Raw genomic sequence first — 15,487 nt, 5'->3', positions numbered from 1 at the left:
ATAAGTAGAGAAAAACTAATAATATTTATGAAAACCAACACAGGAGAACAACTGTGATAAGTACTGTAGCAAGTGTCTCTGACATTAGCCAAAACTAAGAGCTTGTGTAAAGTTGACAGTGACAAAAAAATGATATACAGTGATTTCAGTTATATAAAAATCATGTAAATTCAAATGGCCTTGAAGGTTTTTTTTGTGTGAGTCTTATGTAGCTGCGTCACTTCTTTTTTGAAACAAATGACAAATTCAGCTATTAGAATGAGATACAATTGTTTTCTCGTGTTACTGGTTTCAGCAGCTGTACTGTAGAGTTCCGCGTTTAAAAAGGCAGAATGAGTCTGTGTTGAGCTGCTTTACTCGGTGTTATCATCAGGCACTGAAACTTTTTGCAACAAGTGGGACTCTATTTGTCAATCTGTAGAAGGCGTTTGAAACACCAGTGGGGCAGGCAGCAACGGAACAGTTAACAAGCCGGGGAGTTTCCTGGGCTGGGAAGTACTACTTTATGTATAGCACCTGTTGTGCCGTCAGTTGGCAGTCTCCAAAAACCGAGCCCCGGCCGACCAGCAATAATTTATCCCAGTCTCCACCAAGTTATGACTCAAGACCTCCCCAGACAACAGAACTCGTCTCGGTGTCGCAAATGTTTCTGGGCACAGACTATCAGATTGCTCGCCTCTTTCGTTGTCTCTCTGCGTGTGAGCCTTTGCTATAATGCGTAAAGATCTGTGAGGATTTATTCAGACGGAGTCGAGAACGCACCGTGGACGCGCGCTTTAGTCAAAATGCATCTGTGCGTTTCTAATGATCTTGCATCATAGATTATATGCATGTATAAGGACGTTTTTACTACCAGTTCTAGGAATATAAGTACTTAAACCCAAACTTTGTCCAACAGAGTATCCATCCAACAGGTGCGCACTTGCACTGCGCAGCAGCGGCACAGTGAGAGCTCTGGATTTGTGCAGAGTTAAAAATTCACTTTCTCCAGAAGGACTGATGATTAAGAGTATGTGGATTCTACTCTGCGTTTACCCTCTCCAAATGTGTCCAAAACAACACTTGTCTCCTGTAAACGACGCGCGTGTGTGGTGATACAAACGACCCCGTCTACAGCGCTTTGTGATCGCCCACCACTACTCATCCAAATGATCCTTCCATTAATATTCCTTCTTGCATCGCTTCTCCAACAATATGGCTCGGAAGCTGAATCAACTCTCGCCAGCAAAGTTCAACTTCCAGTTGTGAAGGAGCAAAACGGTGAGTTTTCAGTGCGTTTCATTCAGCTATATGCTTATTCTTACTTGGTTTGAAGCAGTTCTTTAAAATGCACATCTTGCTTGAGTTTATACTAGAATGAATGGAAGCGTTTCATTCACTTCAACCATCATAATCCAGGATAGGAAGTGGAAAATTAACTTTTACTTTTAAAGTGTACCCATGTATGTTAAAGAGGGGAACCCTGTGAAATTCCAGGTCCCCCAGGGAGACGTTTTCCCTGTGATCATAAAAAGGCTCCATTCATGCAGCAGTAGGGCTCCAGGCAATGTAATTTACCTACCCTCTGAACTGCACTGATATGCACTATCCAATTCAGAAATTCAGTTCTGTCCCTTTTGTTTTATGTTATGTTTGTGTTGGGCTGAAATTTATTGTGTTGGATAAGTAAATAATTATCCTCCAATGATTTCTTACCATCATGGGCAATTTGGCAAATTAGGTTCTTTGTTGTTGTATGGACTCTGTGGGTGCATGTAATGGGAAGCATATAGGCCATCTTTCAAACATTTTTTTTAGAAAGCACTTCAGAACAACACTACCAAGTCAGAACATTTTGATACTAGGAATGTAGGTCACAAAAAAGATTTAACCAAACATAGTTCATCCTTAATTGGCATTTGTTCAGTCCTGTGCATATGGGCCTCAGTGGTAAAAGCAGTAAAGTTCATAGGCCTAATTCTATAGTAAAAACTAACCAAATAATTTTTACAGGCAGAATTAGTTACAGCTAGTGCAAAACAAGTTAAAAAATTAGTAGGTCTGAACCTACATGTTGACATACAACAACATAAATAGACAGCAGCATCTCACAGGGAACAGTTCAAAGTTTCAGCATGCCTGTGTCCTGCTGATGTTGTACTGGTCAAACTTCATTCAGTATTCAGTCTTCCACTGGGCTTGGCTGGCCCTGTATGAGGACATGCAGTGCTGAGTTCACTACAGTAACAGTCAGGGCTGGGAAATCAGAGCCTCCCACTGTGCTCTCCAGGTTTAATCAGGATGGCTGAGAAAGGAAAACAACAGGGACGAGAGAGGGGAGGGAGAGGGATGACTGAGGTGGAGAATGGGGAAAAGTGGGGGAGAGATGTTAAGCTGTCAAAGAACTCCTTAAACCAGCAGTCACATGTTGGCTGAGGGGAAAGCAGGCCAAGTTGTCTGTAACCTTTGACTGTGATGTCTGAGTGCTCACTGTTCTGGCGTGTTTGATTGCTGGTGTTCTGTGAGACAATTTGATATTGATCTGAGGGAGGGTAGAGAGCCAGACCTGTCTGGCATGTTCAGCAGTGGTTGCTTGGAGAATTATGGCTCCCAGTAGTATCAAACTTGGCAAGTGGCAGCTGATGACTCCAAAAGATATCAGAGGGGGCTGTTTCCTATTGAGGGTCAGTGCTGTGCAGAATCCATCACAATAAATGATGTGTACAAAAGTTTCAAAAAGGCCAACAGAGTGGGCATGAACTCTGAAATGTACATTATGTGTGTTGGGGTCATAAATAATGTGAACATTTTATTCTTCCACCACTGAGGATTTTGTTACAATAACATGTATTGCACATGTAATTTTCATGTGTTCTCTGCATGGCTATAAGTTTTTATGGTTATTAAGAATAACATTGCTAAAAATGACGTCTGCAGTTGCGCTACATTAATGCATTGTATGGTTTCTGAACTGAAACTGGGTTGAAATAAAATGCATGTACCCATCCACCCCGACCGCTACCACCTTCTTTGGCTTTTTCTACAAGTTGTTCTTCTGTTCTGTGGAAAAATCTGCCTCTCACCACTATTTCATAGAGTGTTGTTTGTATTTTAGTATATAATTTTCTTTTAATTATTGGTTTTCACTTAGATGACTGGTCCATTAAAACTACAACTAAATTGCATTTGCAATCATGTTTTGCAAGATGTACAGTGATGCCTGCATGATGTTTGTTATGTAGCAGAATACATATTGAATGTTTTGTGTCAACATGTTTTATTTTGTTTTCTCTGCAATATTTGCTTCCAGAAACTGAAGCTGATTAACAATGTTGTGGTTTTGTTTCCAGTGCTCAAAGCACTTGCTTTGGTCTGGGTTAAATATTGAAGCATTTTCAATATTTAACCCAACCGCAACATTTCTCTAACCCCAAGCAAGTGTTTTATTTGCTAATCCAAATAACATGGGTGGTGGAGAACATGGACCACACAGTCAAGTGTTTAAGTCTTGGGCTTGGTAAGCCTAACTCTTTTGGACTGGAACAAATAATGCCAGGAAATCTCATCCACACAGCATTAGATTTCTGTCTCAGACATTTGGAAAAGCAAAATTAGCCATGCATTTATACAAATGGCTCTGTGATTTGTTGCAATAGAACATTTATTGTCTGTGCATTTGATAGTGTAGCATTTTTAGGGGGAAAATCACTCAGTGTTGTTCTCCTGTCTAAGCAAATAGATTCAGGTACATCACCATAAAGCTCCATTGCCTTGTCTCCAGCTTATTAACTAACAGCCCATATAAGCTTGTTTCATTACACTAAGATGGCCTTTGCTTCATGCTGCAGTGTTTACAGGTGCATTTTTCCATTAAGTTGTGATTTGATGGCAGAGATGCCAGTTGCATAACCCTGCATGTCGAGATAAAAATCAATCTTAACTTCCCAATCACAGGTCATCTCAAGGGGCAGTGCTTCATATCACTTCTCTGAATTATGTGATCTGATTTTACTTTCCCATAGAAGGCCATGTTTTCACCCTCAACTAGCCCACCCATAAACACAGACCCAGGTCTTATTAGAAAAATTCAGCTGTACAGAAGATATCTGTGGGAGATCCAAAAAAATCCCACATATCCTCTCTGAACACAACTGGAGGAAGGTATGCAACACTCCAGACCTGCCAATGATCACAGAGGCTGTTGTTCTGCTAAACATTATGAGATTAGGGGGAGGACAGGGTTATAAGGGTGCAAGAGCCATGGGGAATATATGCACGTTTCCATGTATATATTTACTGCACAAGGAGGGTTTAAGCTACAAAGGCGCACTGTGCCTTCATTAGAATGTGATGCAGACAAATAAGCAATTTATAGTAGGGATTAACAAACAGAAAAGAAACTGTAGCTCAAAGAGTGGATCACTCATTTATAGAGTGGTGGAATGGGAGAAATCATTTTATCATTCAGGTCCTATGCTTTTTTGTAACCTACTGTAGATAACAGCATGTGACTGATAGCTGAGGCATTTACAGTACAGGCATACAATTCTCCCATCTGAATGACTGAAGATTAGCCAATTTTCTTTTGATAAAAAGTCAAAAATAAAAGCCTGTTTACATAAACATTTAGTTCCAGAAAGCATTCTGGTGAGAACAACCTTATCACAAAGTTTGAAATTCTGTTATTGGTTTGCCACCAACAGTGAGATAAACCTTAAAGTTGTTACACTTCACAGAAACCTGATAATGCATTTGGCAGTTGACATTTGGGGTCAGTTTTAGTTGCATTCAACAACTATTGTGCAGTATGACAGAGCGTTCTGAATTATTTATTCCCCACCACAAATAACTCCTGAGGTCCATGGGCATTGTAGTAAATGGTGCCATCCATCATATTCACTGATGAAACAAAGTTGAAAGGATTTTAAAAAAAAAAGCTCAGAAGACCAGGAAATAAGCTTATTATTGAATAACTCCGGAAAGTCCCACGTCGTTGTATTGAATAAACTTTAAAATGAGAATTTATTGTAATATGAACTGTGATAGACTGGCAACCTGTCCAGGGTGCACCCTGCTTCTCGCCCAGTGTCAGCAGGGATTGGCTCCAGCCCCCCATGACCCCGTTCAGGAATAAGCAGTATAGATAATAGATGGATGGACTGTAATATGACATATGAAATGCAGGTCCTCTAATGTCACTATTTTGAAAACCTTTGAAGTTGTTTGAAACAAATATTAACTACTGTGTCTACAAGGTTAAGCAACCTTAACTTCAATTCATTTTTCTGTAAAGGTTTTCTTCTTCTCACCCAACTGTTACCAAATCTTTCCAAACTAGACTAAATATTGGGGTTTATATAGATTCAGACCTTTTGTGTCTGAATCTAAAGTGAGGTCAGCTGGCATTCAAGTTTCCACTGTGTTAATTTAAGTGACTCCCATAGTGCTTAACTCTGTTTTGATGTGAAACTATGATACAGCTCTTGGAATCTCCAGTCATTCTTTAATATAGGTCAGATGTTTCTTGAGCCTGCTTCCCTGGGAAACTTGTTTTCACTTAGAAGAAGCTGTACTTTGATGGATATGTTTGAATGAATGAATGCAGTACTGTGCAGTTAATCATTGTAGCAGGCAGTGCAATAGCAGACAGTATGCTTGGCTGAATTAAAAACATTAAAGAAAATGGATGGCTCCAGGGCAGCAATTATAATGAAGATGTACAGTATTGTCATTTGAAAACCACATATATAAAGAGAGTTTTATCAGGATGATTCAAATAATTTCTTATTTTCTGAATGAAGCCAATCAAATTTGTATATGATCAGTGGATTTTTTAAATCTGGCATCAGGTGCCCATCAATTGAGAAAGTCACTAAACACATCGGTTTCCATGTGCACATTTAGTGTAGGTAAGAGAAGGAAAATCCCTCTACTGTATCTGTAGTTAGGTGATCTTTCCACAATAGCAGCAGTAGAAATCCTCAACTACTGCATACAAGCAGGATGGTGTCACCAAACGGGAGGAGTTTTTCCTCTCAACATCTCACTTCAGAGTGGGGAACCCAGGATAACAGTGTCTATGTTTTCTCTGTCAGCACTATTGGAACGTGGAGTGCTGTGTTTGGCAAGCAAAGCATGCCACCCCCTGCCTGCTGTTTGTCATTTTGGGCAGCGAGAGCACCATCTCCCTCCGCCACCTCAGGCAGCCAAGGGAGTTTTCCGGGGATCTGGGTCACAGGTTTAAGTTGTGTTCAAGATAGAATAGTCTCTAGAGACATTCATTTTGTCCGTGTCTGGTTATTTCATTCCTCCGCTCCAGCGATAGCTGTGGCCAGAGGCAGTATGTTTTCGGGTTGTACATCCATCCATTTGTACATCCCACCCTTTCATGAAATGAATTTCTTCAAATTTGGCACAAACATCCACTTGGACTTTTCTTTGTGTTTGTCACATTGAACAACCACTTTCACATTACACATAGTGATGACCTGTTGTTTATATAAAAATGAGAGGAGAAACTTTAAAGTGATAGACATGAAGGTTGGCTGTATAAAGTTTGGTGGCTGTTGTCAGTTTGGATTCATATCGGTATAATGGATTCCATAGGCGACAAATGCTTAGTACTGTATATTCCAAACAGCATTATAGTTGATTGACTGTGCTCATTTTGAAACCCATCTATATGACATCAATCCTCTGGATTGGATGTTCGGTATAATAGTATCATGCCAGAACACACTGGCATTACTCTTGTTTCTTATCATATTCTGCCTGCCAATAAAGGTTAATTGAATAAATTAATCAACCATGCAAATTTTGAGTGTGGACTTGCCATGATGAAAGGTTAAAACACAATGAGTACAAATAAATGAATCAGTAAAATATGAAATGAACCAATACAGCCCTGTTAGAAGACCTGTGCTCATAAAACTAGAGTTATATTATATGATCTTTTCTGCCCTGGTACAGCTATGCAGCAGTCTAAAACACAATTGCACTTGCATTAAATATTGAAAGCAGCTTTCATTGTTTGAGGCTTTTACTGGAAGCAAATGTGAAAAAGTACTCAAAAAAGTTCAATGATTATAAATCAGAAAAGGTTTAGATACCACAAAAAAGTATGAGGTAGGTGGTGTTAGGTAAAAATGAATTATACTTACAAAAAAAACTTGATTAATAAAGTTCTAGACTAGCTTTCAAATTAGTTACATTGTCACCTGAGCACTGAATAATGCATTACTTTACTTATTACTCAGCTGGTATTCATCTGTCAGCTCCATCAAAGGTGCTGTTAAACAACTCCAGGTCCTCTACACTCACAGGTCACATCTTTTGTATTTAACACGTGTAGAAACAGAACACACAGCGTTGCCGTTTAACGAGCAGTTTGGAGGGATTTACTGTAGTGAGCATGACTGCACACAGTTCCCCAGAAGTCCCAGGCTCAGCAGTGCAGTTACACACACCCTCTTACTCCGAAAAAGAGGTCATTCCTAAAAAGTAATCATGTCTGTAACTTGTTACTAAGTAACACATTACTGCCCAACATGGGTATTAACAGCACATTAGCATGTTACAGATATCGCTAGCTTGGTCATAAAAAAGCTAAATTAACAAATCACTGATTACAAAACAGCCATAATAATGCAGTACAAATAATACAAAACAAGGGTATTTAAGGAGCAGATACAAGATTCTGGCCAGTATTTGTTTGGTCACAGATCTGACTACTGTGGTCCCATTAACCAAGGTACTTAACCCCAAGCCACTATCACAAGTTCAGTGAGTGCACTTAAAGCTCCAAGGTGTGTCTGAAATTGTCTGAATAGAAATAAGGGTGTTGTTGAGGAAACACATTCATGCTCAGCAAACATTGCCTGTAAATGTCTTTAAATGCCATCTTTGATCTGTCAGTGTATTTTTTGTGTTATCTGAGTTTCTTATCAGTTTAGCTTCTCCAGTGGCCTCATTGTCCTCCAGCAAAAAACTTTCGGAAGTGCTGCCAGTTTGCCGATAAGGATTGTCAGCAGGTTATACTATCAGTTTGGCAAAATCATTTAAAATCTTTTATTTTATATTATTTATTTTTCTCACAATCAAAATAAATACAGATGACATTTATGTCATGTTTGTTTTTTCCTCTAAAGCTGTTTCGCTTCGTAAGCAGAAGGGCTTAGTGAAAGTTATCACCTGCTCCTGCACAAATAGCTCCACATGGAGCAGTCTGAATAAAACAAAGCAAATGCAAGTGTAGAAAGATGTGCAGTATATAAATTTAGACTTCTAAACAAGTTTGTGTAAATAAATGCCAACACTGATTCTAACTGGCAGAGCAAAGCGCCTTTTGGTGTAGTCTAAACATGAAGGGTGGAGTAAATCTGCCTAAAGTCAGAATTACATGTCAGAGCAAATACCTGTCATTTACTGAGGCAGCATCGTTTCCTTAGCTCCCCTTTTTTAAGAGGGTCGATTGTTGTCCTGACCTGATGATTGATTCTATTGGTCAAAACATGTCCACAAAGAAAGGTCTGTTCATTTTTTTTTTGCAGCTGTGAAGGACTTTAAGGGTTATGAAACTTTACTCCAAACATAAAAATCATGCCACCCCCGTTCAAAAATGGAAATCTTATATGGTCGATTCATCCTAACCCAAAAGACATAACCCTCAAAACCACATTATACAGAACATATCGCATCAGAATTTCAGTTAGAATTGTCATTTTGTGGCGTATTCTGCATTGAAAACTGAACATATTATATCCAGCACATGCATACAATATGAATTATAAAAACTAAGATACGGTAGCTTGCAAAAAAGAGCTGCACTGAAAGATTGTTTGATCTATTGTAAATTCTGGCAAGAATGATTATCCTTTTTGTTTCTTCAAAGCTGCTTCCACTGATAAAGAGTTAGGATCAACCTGAGGCTGTGAGGTTTTGAAACTTTGCCAGTATGGCATCGTTTTTATACAGATCTCCTGTGAGCTTTGGTTGCCTAATAGCAAACGGAATTCCAGCTGGACTAGAACTTTTGGCAGCGAGATGAGTTGACCTTGGTTACTGTCTCTGGAGGGCATGTCTGCATAGTTTGGCAGATGTCATCACCTCCTATCAGAGAGGTATTTCAACATGTCCTGTAATGACTCTGCTCCTCAGTTCACTGGGCTTCACTGGCATCACCTTACAGTTGACTGACAGAGAGCTTGACCCAGGACAAGTGTGGGAGAATCCCACAGCTGCTCTGTTTGAAGGAATAAGAGTTCCTTAGTAACAATGTAACCAACCGGCAAACATCTTATTGTGTGCATATTGGTCACAATCTGTGTTTCATTAAAGTTTTAATGGAACCACAATTGATAAATGACATATCCAGTGTCAAACTACTTGACAACAAAAGTGTAAAAATCCCTTATGAATTACTAGACATTGCTTTATTCTGAAACTGCATTAGGGCAACACATTGTGCTAATAAACATTTATTTAATATATTGTTTACTGTAGCCATGAAATGGCCCAAACCTGTTTCAGCCTGTTGTTTTTGGGACCATTTCCTATTGAAATAATGCGCTTATATTGCATTTCTCAAATATTTTTGTCCCAGAATACCACAGAACCCATTTATTGTCGGTAATGTGGCCGTATTGCTTGATAGCCAGAGCCGCACTGCCTCAGAGGTCATAATGTGCAGGCACAGCTCTGTGGCACAAACAAACCTAACTGGTTTAACTTTACCACAGCTCCCTCCCTCTTCATTATGATATGAAGGCTTCTTCGTGTGTGAAACTGAGCTACGACTACTCATCTGATGCAGCTGAGACATTTCATGGTTATCAAGCACCATCATTAAGATTACTAATTTTAGAAAGCAGCGATGACAGTTGCTGCTGCATGGACAGCCACAAACAGCTTAGAAAACACATCGAACATTCAAGTTAATTAAAGTAAAATGAAGATGTGACTATTGATACAACTTGTTGCTAACTTCTAAACATTATTGTGCAAATAAAACTGTTCTGTAATTATTGAATATACTGTATTAATGTAGACTGTATGCTCCTTGGACCAAGACCATGTTGATCCCAGATAATTAGCTTAATCAATAACACAAGTACTTTTTGTGTTCTATGCAGTTATTGAACTGAAGGTTTGTCCTCAAGCACATCTTAAAACACAAGAGATTTACACTATAGTATAAATGTTTCTATAAAAGTGACCTCATATGTACACTCAGCTTTGTTACTCATTACCAAACAAAGTCAGAGATACTACTGGGGGACTGGGCTTTCTTGACTTGCTAGATCTCATTTAGCTCAACTGTATGTGCTAAAGGAGCTGTCTTTTCCTCCACATATTGCTCATGTGACATTCTTCATGTCCCGAAGGCACACCTTCAGTCAAATATTCATCACTCCAAAGTGTATATAAAGACATTTTTTCTGTCTTTCAGTTCTCATTACCTAAAATACTTGGGCTACTAAATATAAGCCATGCGTGCTCATGGAAATCAAACTACCATTGTATTGTCTTTATGCACCATCAAAAGAGAGTGAGAACAGGATCCAAGGCTATTAAATGTAGATGTGAAATATCACAGCTCTGATGTAGTCTGTGTGTGTGTGGATGGGTGGGTGGGTGAGGAAGAAACACACCTGTCCCAGTAATCATCGGTGCAGTGCCGCCTCATGCTGGTTAGATTATGTCACCCAGCACATGGTGAGATGTGATATATGACACTATGCCAGTGGCAAGCAGAAACGATGATCCAATCACACACACTATTTTGAGAATGTATGGCTTTTCCCAAAACACAGATAGGTTTTCAGTGCATGCTGGGTACATTCCCCTTCGGCCTGCTTACACTCGGGTCCCCACGGGAGGGTGTCAATTTCTGTGGCCTGAATGGAATGAAACGGCACATTTACTATTAGGTCTTATGACTGACTGGAATGATTTGACCAATTGGGTGTGTTTGTGTGTAGCTGTCTACACACTGAACAGCAAATGTGAAATTACCTCTTACTGAAGCCAGCTCCTTGGTGATACAGGATTGTTCTGTGGCACTGGAAAATGTTTTTACTTGGAGCCCCAGCTTCATATACTCTGATAGCTTCTCATGTTGGTGATCTGGAGTTTTACTCTGCTGAAACACTCATTACAAAGGGTCAGCTGATGCCAAGGAGGACATCATGGAACACCCATTCTCTTATTTATCCTTTAATAAATCAGCCAAGTGTGTACAAAATATCCTGATGCTTTTTGAGTCCTTTTCTAATTCATTGACTGTTGTTCACTGAAAAATTTGTAATGAATTGGACACTGTGTATAATGTTTGTCCAAATGTTTTGGATCATCTGTCCCTGTATGATATAAAAATAATTTGGCAATATTGTCTGACTTACTGGAAGAGGGAACTTTATTCATCCAACAGCCCTCTGCTGAAACATGTACTCTCTTCCAGTAAGTCAGTTTGAGATGCCCAGTTATTCTTCACATTTGGTTCTCTTGTTACCTGGACATCTAGTTGACTTCTGAAGTAGCAACACTATCTACAAGTCCTTGTACTATGTGCCAGCATGTATGATGAGTAGCTGATCTGGCTTTCTAAATGCATGTAAACAAACTAGACTTGATAATAAAAGGGAAAGCGATTCTGGTTGTAGTGCAGAGGTGTGGAGAGAAAAGGACCCAGTGCCCAGATGTTAGGCATGAGGCATATGATGAATTCAGTCAAGTGTGGAAAATACAGGCAAGTTTAAAAACTATCAGAGATCAGAGGCTGTCAAACAAGCTTAGCACTGGGAGTAATGTGACATTTCCTATTGGTTGTTTTTTTTCTTGGCCAACCACAAAGCATGTCATCAGCAATATGTACAGTAGTAGTCTATTAGGAAGTATAGGGCATATTGTAATTTATCGCTGGAATGGTTCATTTGTTTGTTCGTTTTGTTGTTGTTGTTTTTTAACTATACATTTTCAAAAACAAATGATTTTTAAATGGAGAATTTTACTCCTAGAAGGTTTGGCTAGCTGATAGGAATTTGTTAGAGCAAACATTCTGACTTGTCGTGGCAGGAGAGCTCTCTAATCATGGCTCTGCTCCATTCAGGTGTGCACAGTATACAGAAAAAACTGCTGCTGATTTGTCCAGATTTGCACACAAACCTTTTTATGTGTCATCAACACATACTCAGACATAAAAAAATAAAATCGAATGACCTGATGATGTCATTCACATTAACAGCTGCTTTGAAGAAATGTAGTATAAACATGAATTGACACACAATAAATTACAGATTAAATTAGAGGCATGCAAGTTCTTCTACAGAATACCATTTTGACGCTGCAGTACAGTATATAAAAGCATTTTAAAGTCACTCTTCAAATCTTTCCAAGACTTTTTTCACTCCTACTTTTCTTCTGTGGGAAGACTGTACAACAACAGCATGAAGAACATCTTCTGAATGAGTAAAGTTACTCTGTAAGAAGAGTATCAGAGGTTATTAACCAGTTAGTAGAAAAGCTGTTAAGCTCCCTCTTCCGTCCCCTCCTCCCTTTCCCTTCACATCTTACATCTGTTTAGCTGCCTTTAATTAGGGTTTTTACAAACAACAGCATTAAAGTGGTCCGGAACCACACCAGCTAATGAGACACCATTGACAGGGCAGATCTTTCATGTGCAACTCTGTCAAAATCTATTTTTCACTTTCTGCCATGACAGCCAGCGTTTGTTCAACACTTTGTCTTCCTTCACACCTGCTGACAGGCCTTAGCTGAAATTTAAGGCAAACGGCTAAGCTGACTTGTTTTTGGCGAGGTTCTTATACTGTACATGTGGTGATGGATTTTCTCAGGCAGATCATTGACATGTTTGCATACGTGTAGGACATGAAACTTTTTTCATCAGTCTGTTGCTGGCATTATTTTTCTATTATGTTGAATAGTCTTACAAAGCATTTAATGTATATAACATTTTAGAATTGTTTCCATTGCACCAGCTGTAACAGAAAAAAGTCTCTGCTATGTGCTAGTGCCAAACACTGACTGCAGCCATCCTGGCTAAAGCAAGACTAGTGATTGTTGTCTTTGGCAGTTATGGTGTGATCAGATCAAAAATTAAGGACTAAACAACTCACATTCATTAATTTTATGGCCACTTGCAGATAGCTCCACAAGCTGTTAACACAATCATCTACTAATAGCATCGTAGCAAGCAACTGCTTGTTTACAGTCCACGTCCAGAAAGTATAGACCGTTATTTGTTTTTGAGTTGTGTTCCTGGCAGTACAACAAGTCCTCTCCATCCTACTCCTTTTCTCCTGCTCATCCGACTCCTGTGGGAAAGATCAGTTTTTAATGATTAAATGCTCCTCTGTTCTCAGTAGCTAGTTGATAACTTTGTCTGCCATTTAGTGCTGGGTAGATACTGGTACCGGGCAGTGGCTTTGTTAGAGCTTTTTTTTTTTTAATTGCTGAAAACATGTCTGCATCCAAAAATAAAAGCTACGTCATGAAGGATGTGAAAATGCTCTGCAGAGCTGAGGGGACCTGGAGAGCTGGATGATAATTCCTTTTTTATCTATTAGAACAAGCAACATCTTTCATATTTCATGTAGTCATATTGACTAGAGTAGCTTGGTGGTCTAATAGAGAGCATTGTTACTGAACCTCAACTGGCTTTATTTGAAATGAACTCTGCAATACCTCACATACATGCTAACTATGGTGGGCCACAGACAGTGATTACTTAGTTAAACAAATGAATAGTGAAGCTTTAGTAAAAATTATTTGCCACTTTCTACAAACAGCATCTGTTTTGCAACAACCTATCTCAGGAGGTAATTACATAGCTATTGTTTCTTGAATGCAGCCTCGTGAATATTCATTGTTTCAAACAATAAAATAAGGCTTTTAGTGACTGGCTGTGCACTTCCCTTTCTTGTTTATGTTTCTGTGATAAAGACTGCATCAAATAGTGTGGAGGCAAATGGACGAAGATGATTGAGTGGCTTTTTTATGAGCAGTCAGAGAGGAATGCTGGGAGGCCATTTGTCAAACTGTGGACAGTTAGAGGCTTAATGGCCTGTCTACTCTGTTAAAAATGTAAAAAAAAAAAAAAAAAAAATCACAGAGTTGTCTACCTTATGTACACCAAAGGTTACTGCATTCCTCTTTTGTACGATTACAAATCAATTCACAGAAAATATCTGATTCAGTGTTGTCAAAAGAGCATCACAGTTTTAGTGTCACTAGTAGAAGCAGCTGGAGCGTTTGTGATTCTGAAATATTGCTGCACGTTTGAGTCTGTGCTTACAAGTCGTGAAAAAAAAAAAAAAAAAAACATTTGCTTAGTGGTTGATATCTCAGTGTATCTGTAATTTCTCAAACAATTCCCCAATCAATCACATATAAATGAGACCCTTTGAGATGGGTGACCTCGTGGCAATCCTCAGAAGCTGTTAGCTATGGTGTAGTGTGAATGTAGGCAGATGCAAAAGTGACTGAAGGTCAAACAATACTGACAGGATACCATGCAGGTTAGGTGTGTAAAGAGACTTAATAAAGTTCACCCTGTGAAAGGTTTGATATGTTGCCTTTACATGTTGAGGGAAGTTGATTAAATAGCACAACACTGAGTTTAAGAAATGTGAGTAAATCATAATCACGTTCTTCTTTCACTTACAGCAGTAGGTTTTGATTTAGTTGGTGGAGGTGTTAATATGGAGCCAGTCTGTTCCAAATGAGATTCATGGTTGTTTTCCTTGATAATTTGCAAACAGTTGGCCTGTACAGACAGCCAATGATCGGTATAAATGTCCCTCTAAGGTGACGAACAAAACTTCACTGAATTCGCAGCTTCAGTGAATAGATCAAGTATACAAGGAAACAAAGATCAAGTAGTAAAATTCAAATATGAGTATTTGAGAATACTGTCGGCTGTTATAAAAATAATAATAATAACAATACTTCATTTGTGATATTGTTCTAAAGCTTTAATTTAAAGCTGTGTTTTTTCAAGATCATAAGACGTCAGAGCAGCCAACTAAGAACTGTAAAGGTCAAAGCAATAATACTGACGTAATGTTTTTATAACAACACACTTTTCTCATTTGACAAGACTGCTACAGCTAGCTAAAGTAAAGATGCAAAGGGAGAGAGTGAAATGAGGAAATCCATCAAAAGAGTTTCAGGGTTTTGCTAGTCATCATTTTGCTTTCCAGATCTTTTTGAACTCCACTCCAGTGTATTCTTTAAGCAGTGCCGCCACAGTGATTAAAATACAAATCCTCTGGAACCTCTTGGATGAATGATCCATATAGAGCTGCTCTGCAACCAACATTGAAATTATACAGTATTATAGAATAATTGTAATCCTCTCTTATGGGAATTAACCTGCAGACACTAAGTCACTGCTCACACTTCTAGACTTCTCCTCAGAAACATCAATTTCCTCATTATCTAATCCTCAAATTGCTCCTCATGTCAACTCTGAGGATCCAGGTACAAACTT

The 15,487-nt window shown here is 38.9% G+C and overlaps 1 protein-coding gene across 2 annotated transcripts in view; it reads left to right on the top strand.

The window, feature by feature from the left end:
* The first annotated feature begins 453 nt into the window (after positions 1 to 453).
* The window catches only part of pdgfc (platelet derived growth factor c), a 42,064-nt gene continuing 27,030 nt past the window's right edge, over positions 454 to 15,487 (top strand). For both annotated transcript variants that reach the window (XM_020607464.1, XM_020607463.1), the window contains exon 1: positions 454 to 1,260. In XM_020607464.1, coding sequence (XP_020463120.1) covers positions 1,149 to 1,260 — 112 coding nt within the window. In that variant the 5' untranslated portion in view covers positions 454 to 1,148. The remainder of the gene's footprint in view (positions 1,261 to 15,487) is intronic.

This window comes from Monopterus albus, unplaced genomic scaffold (genome assembly GCF_001952655.1).
Source record: "Monopterus albus unplaced genomic scaffold, M_albus_1.0 scaffold86.1, whole genome shotgun sequence".
Taxonomy (NCBI): domain Eukaryota; kingdom Metazoa; phylum Chordata; class Actinopteri; order Synbranchiformes; family Synbranchidae; genus Monopterus; species Monopterus albus.
This window is presented reverse-complemented; position numbering and strand designations above follow the sequence as displayed.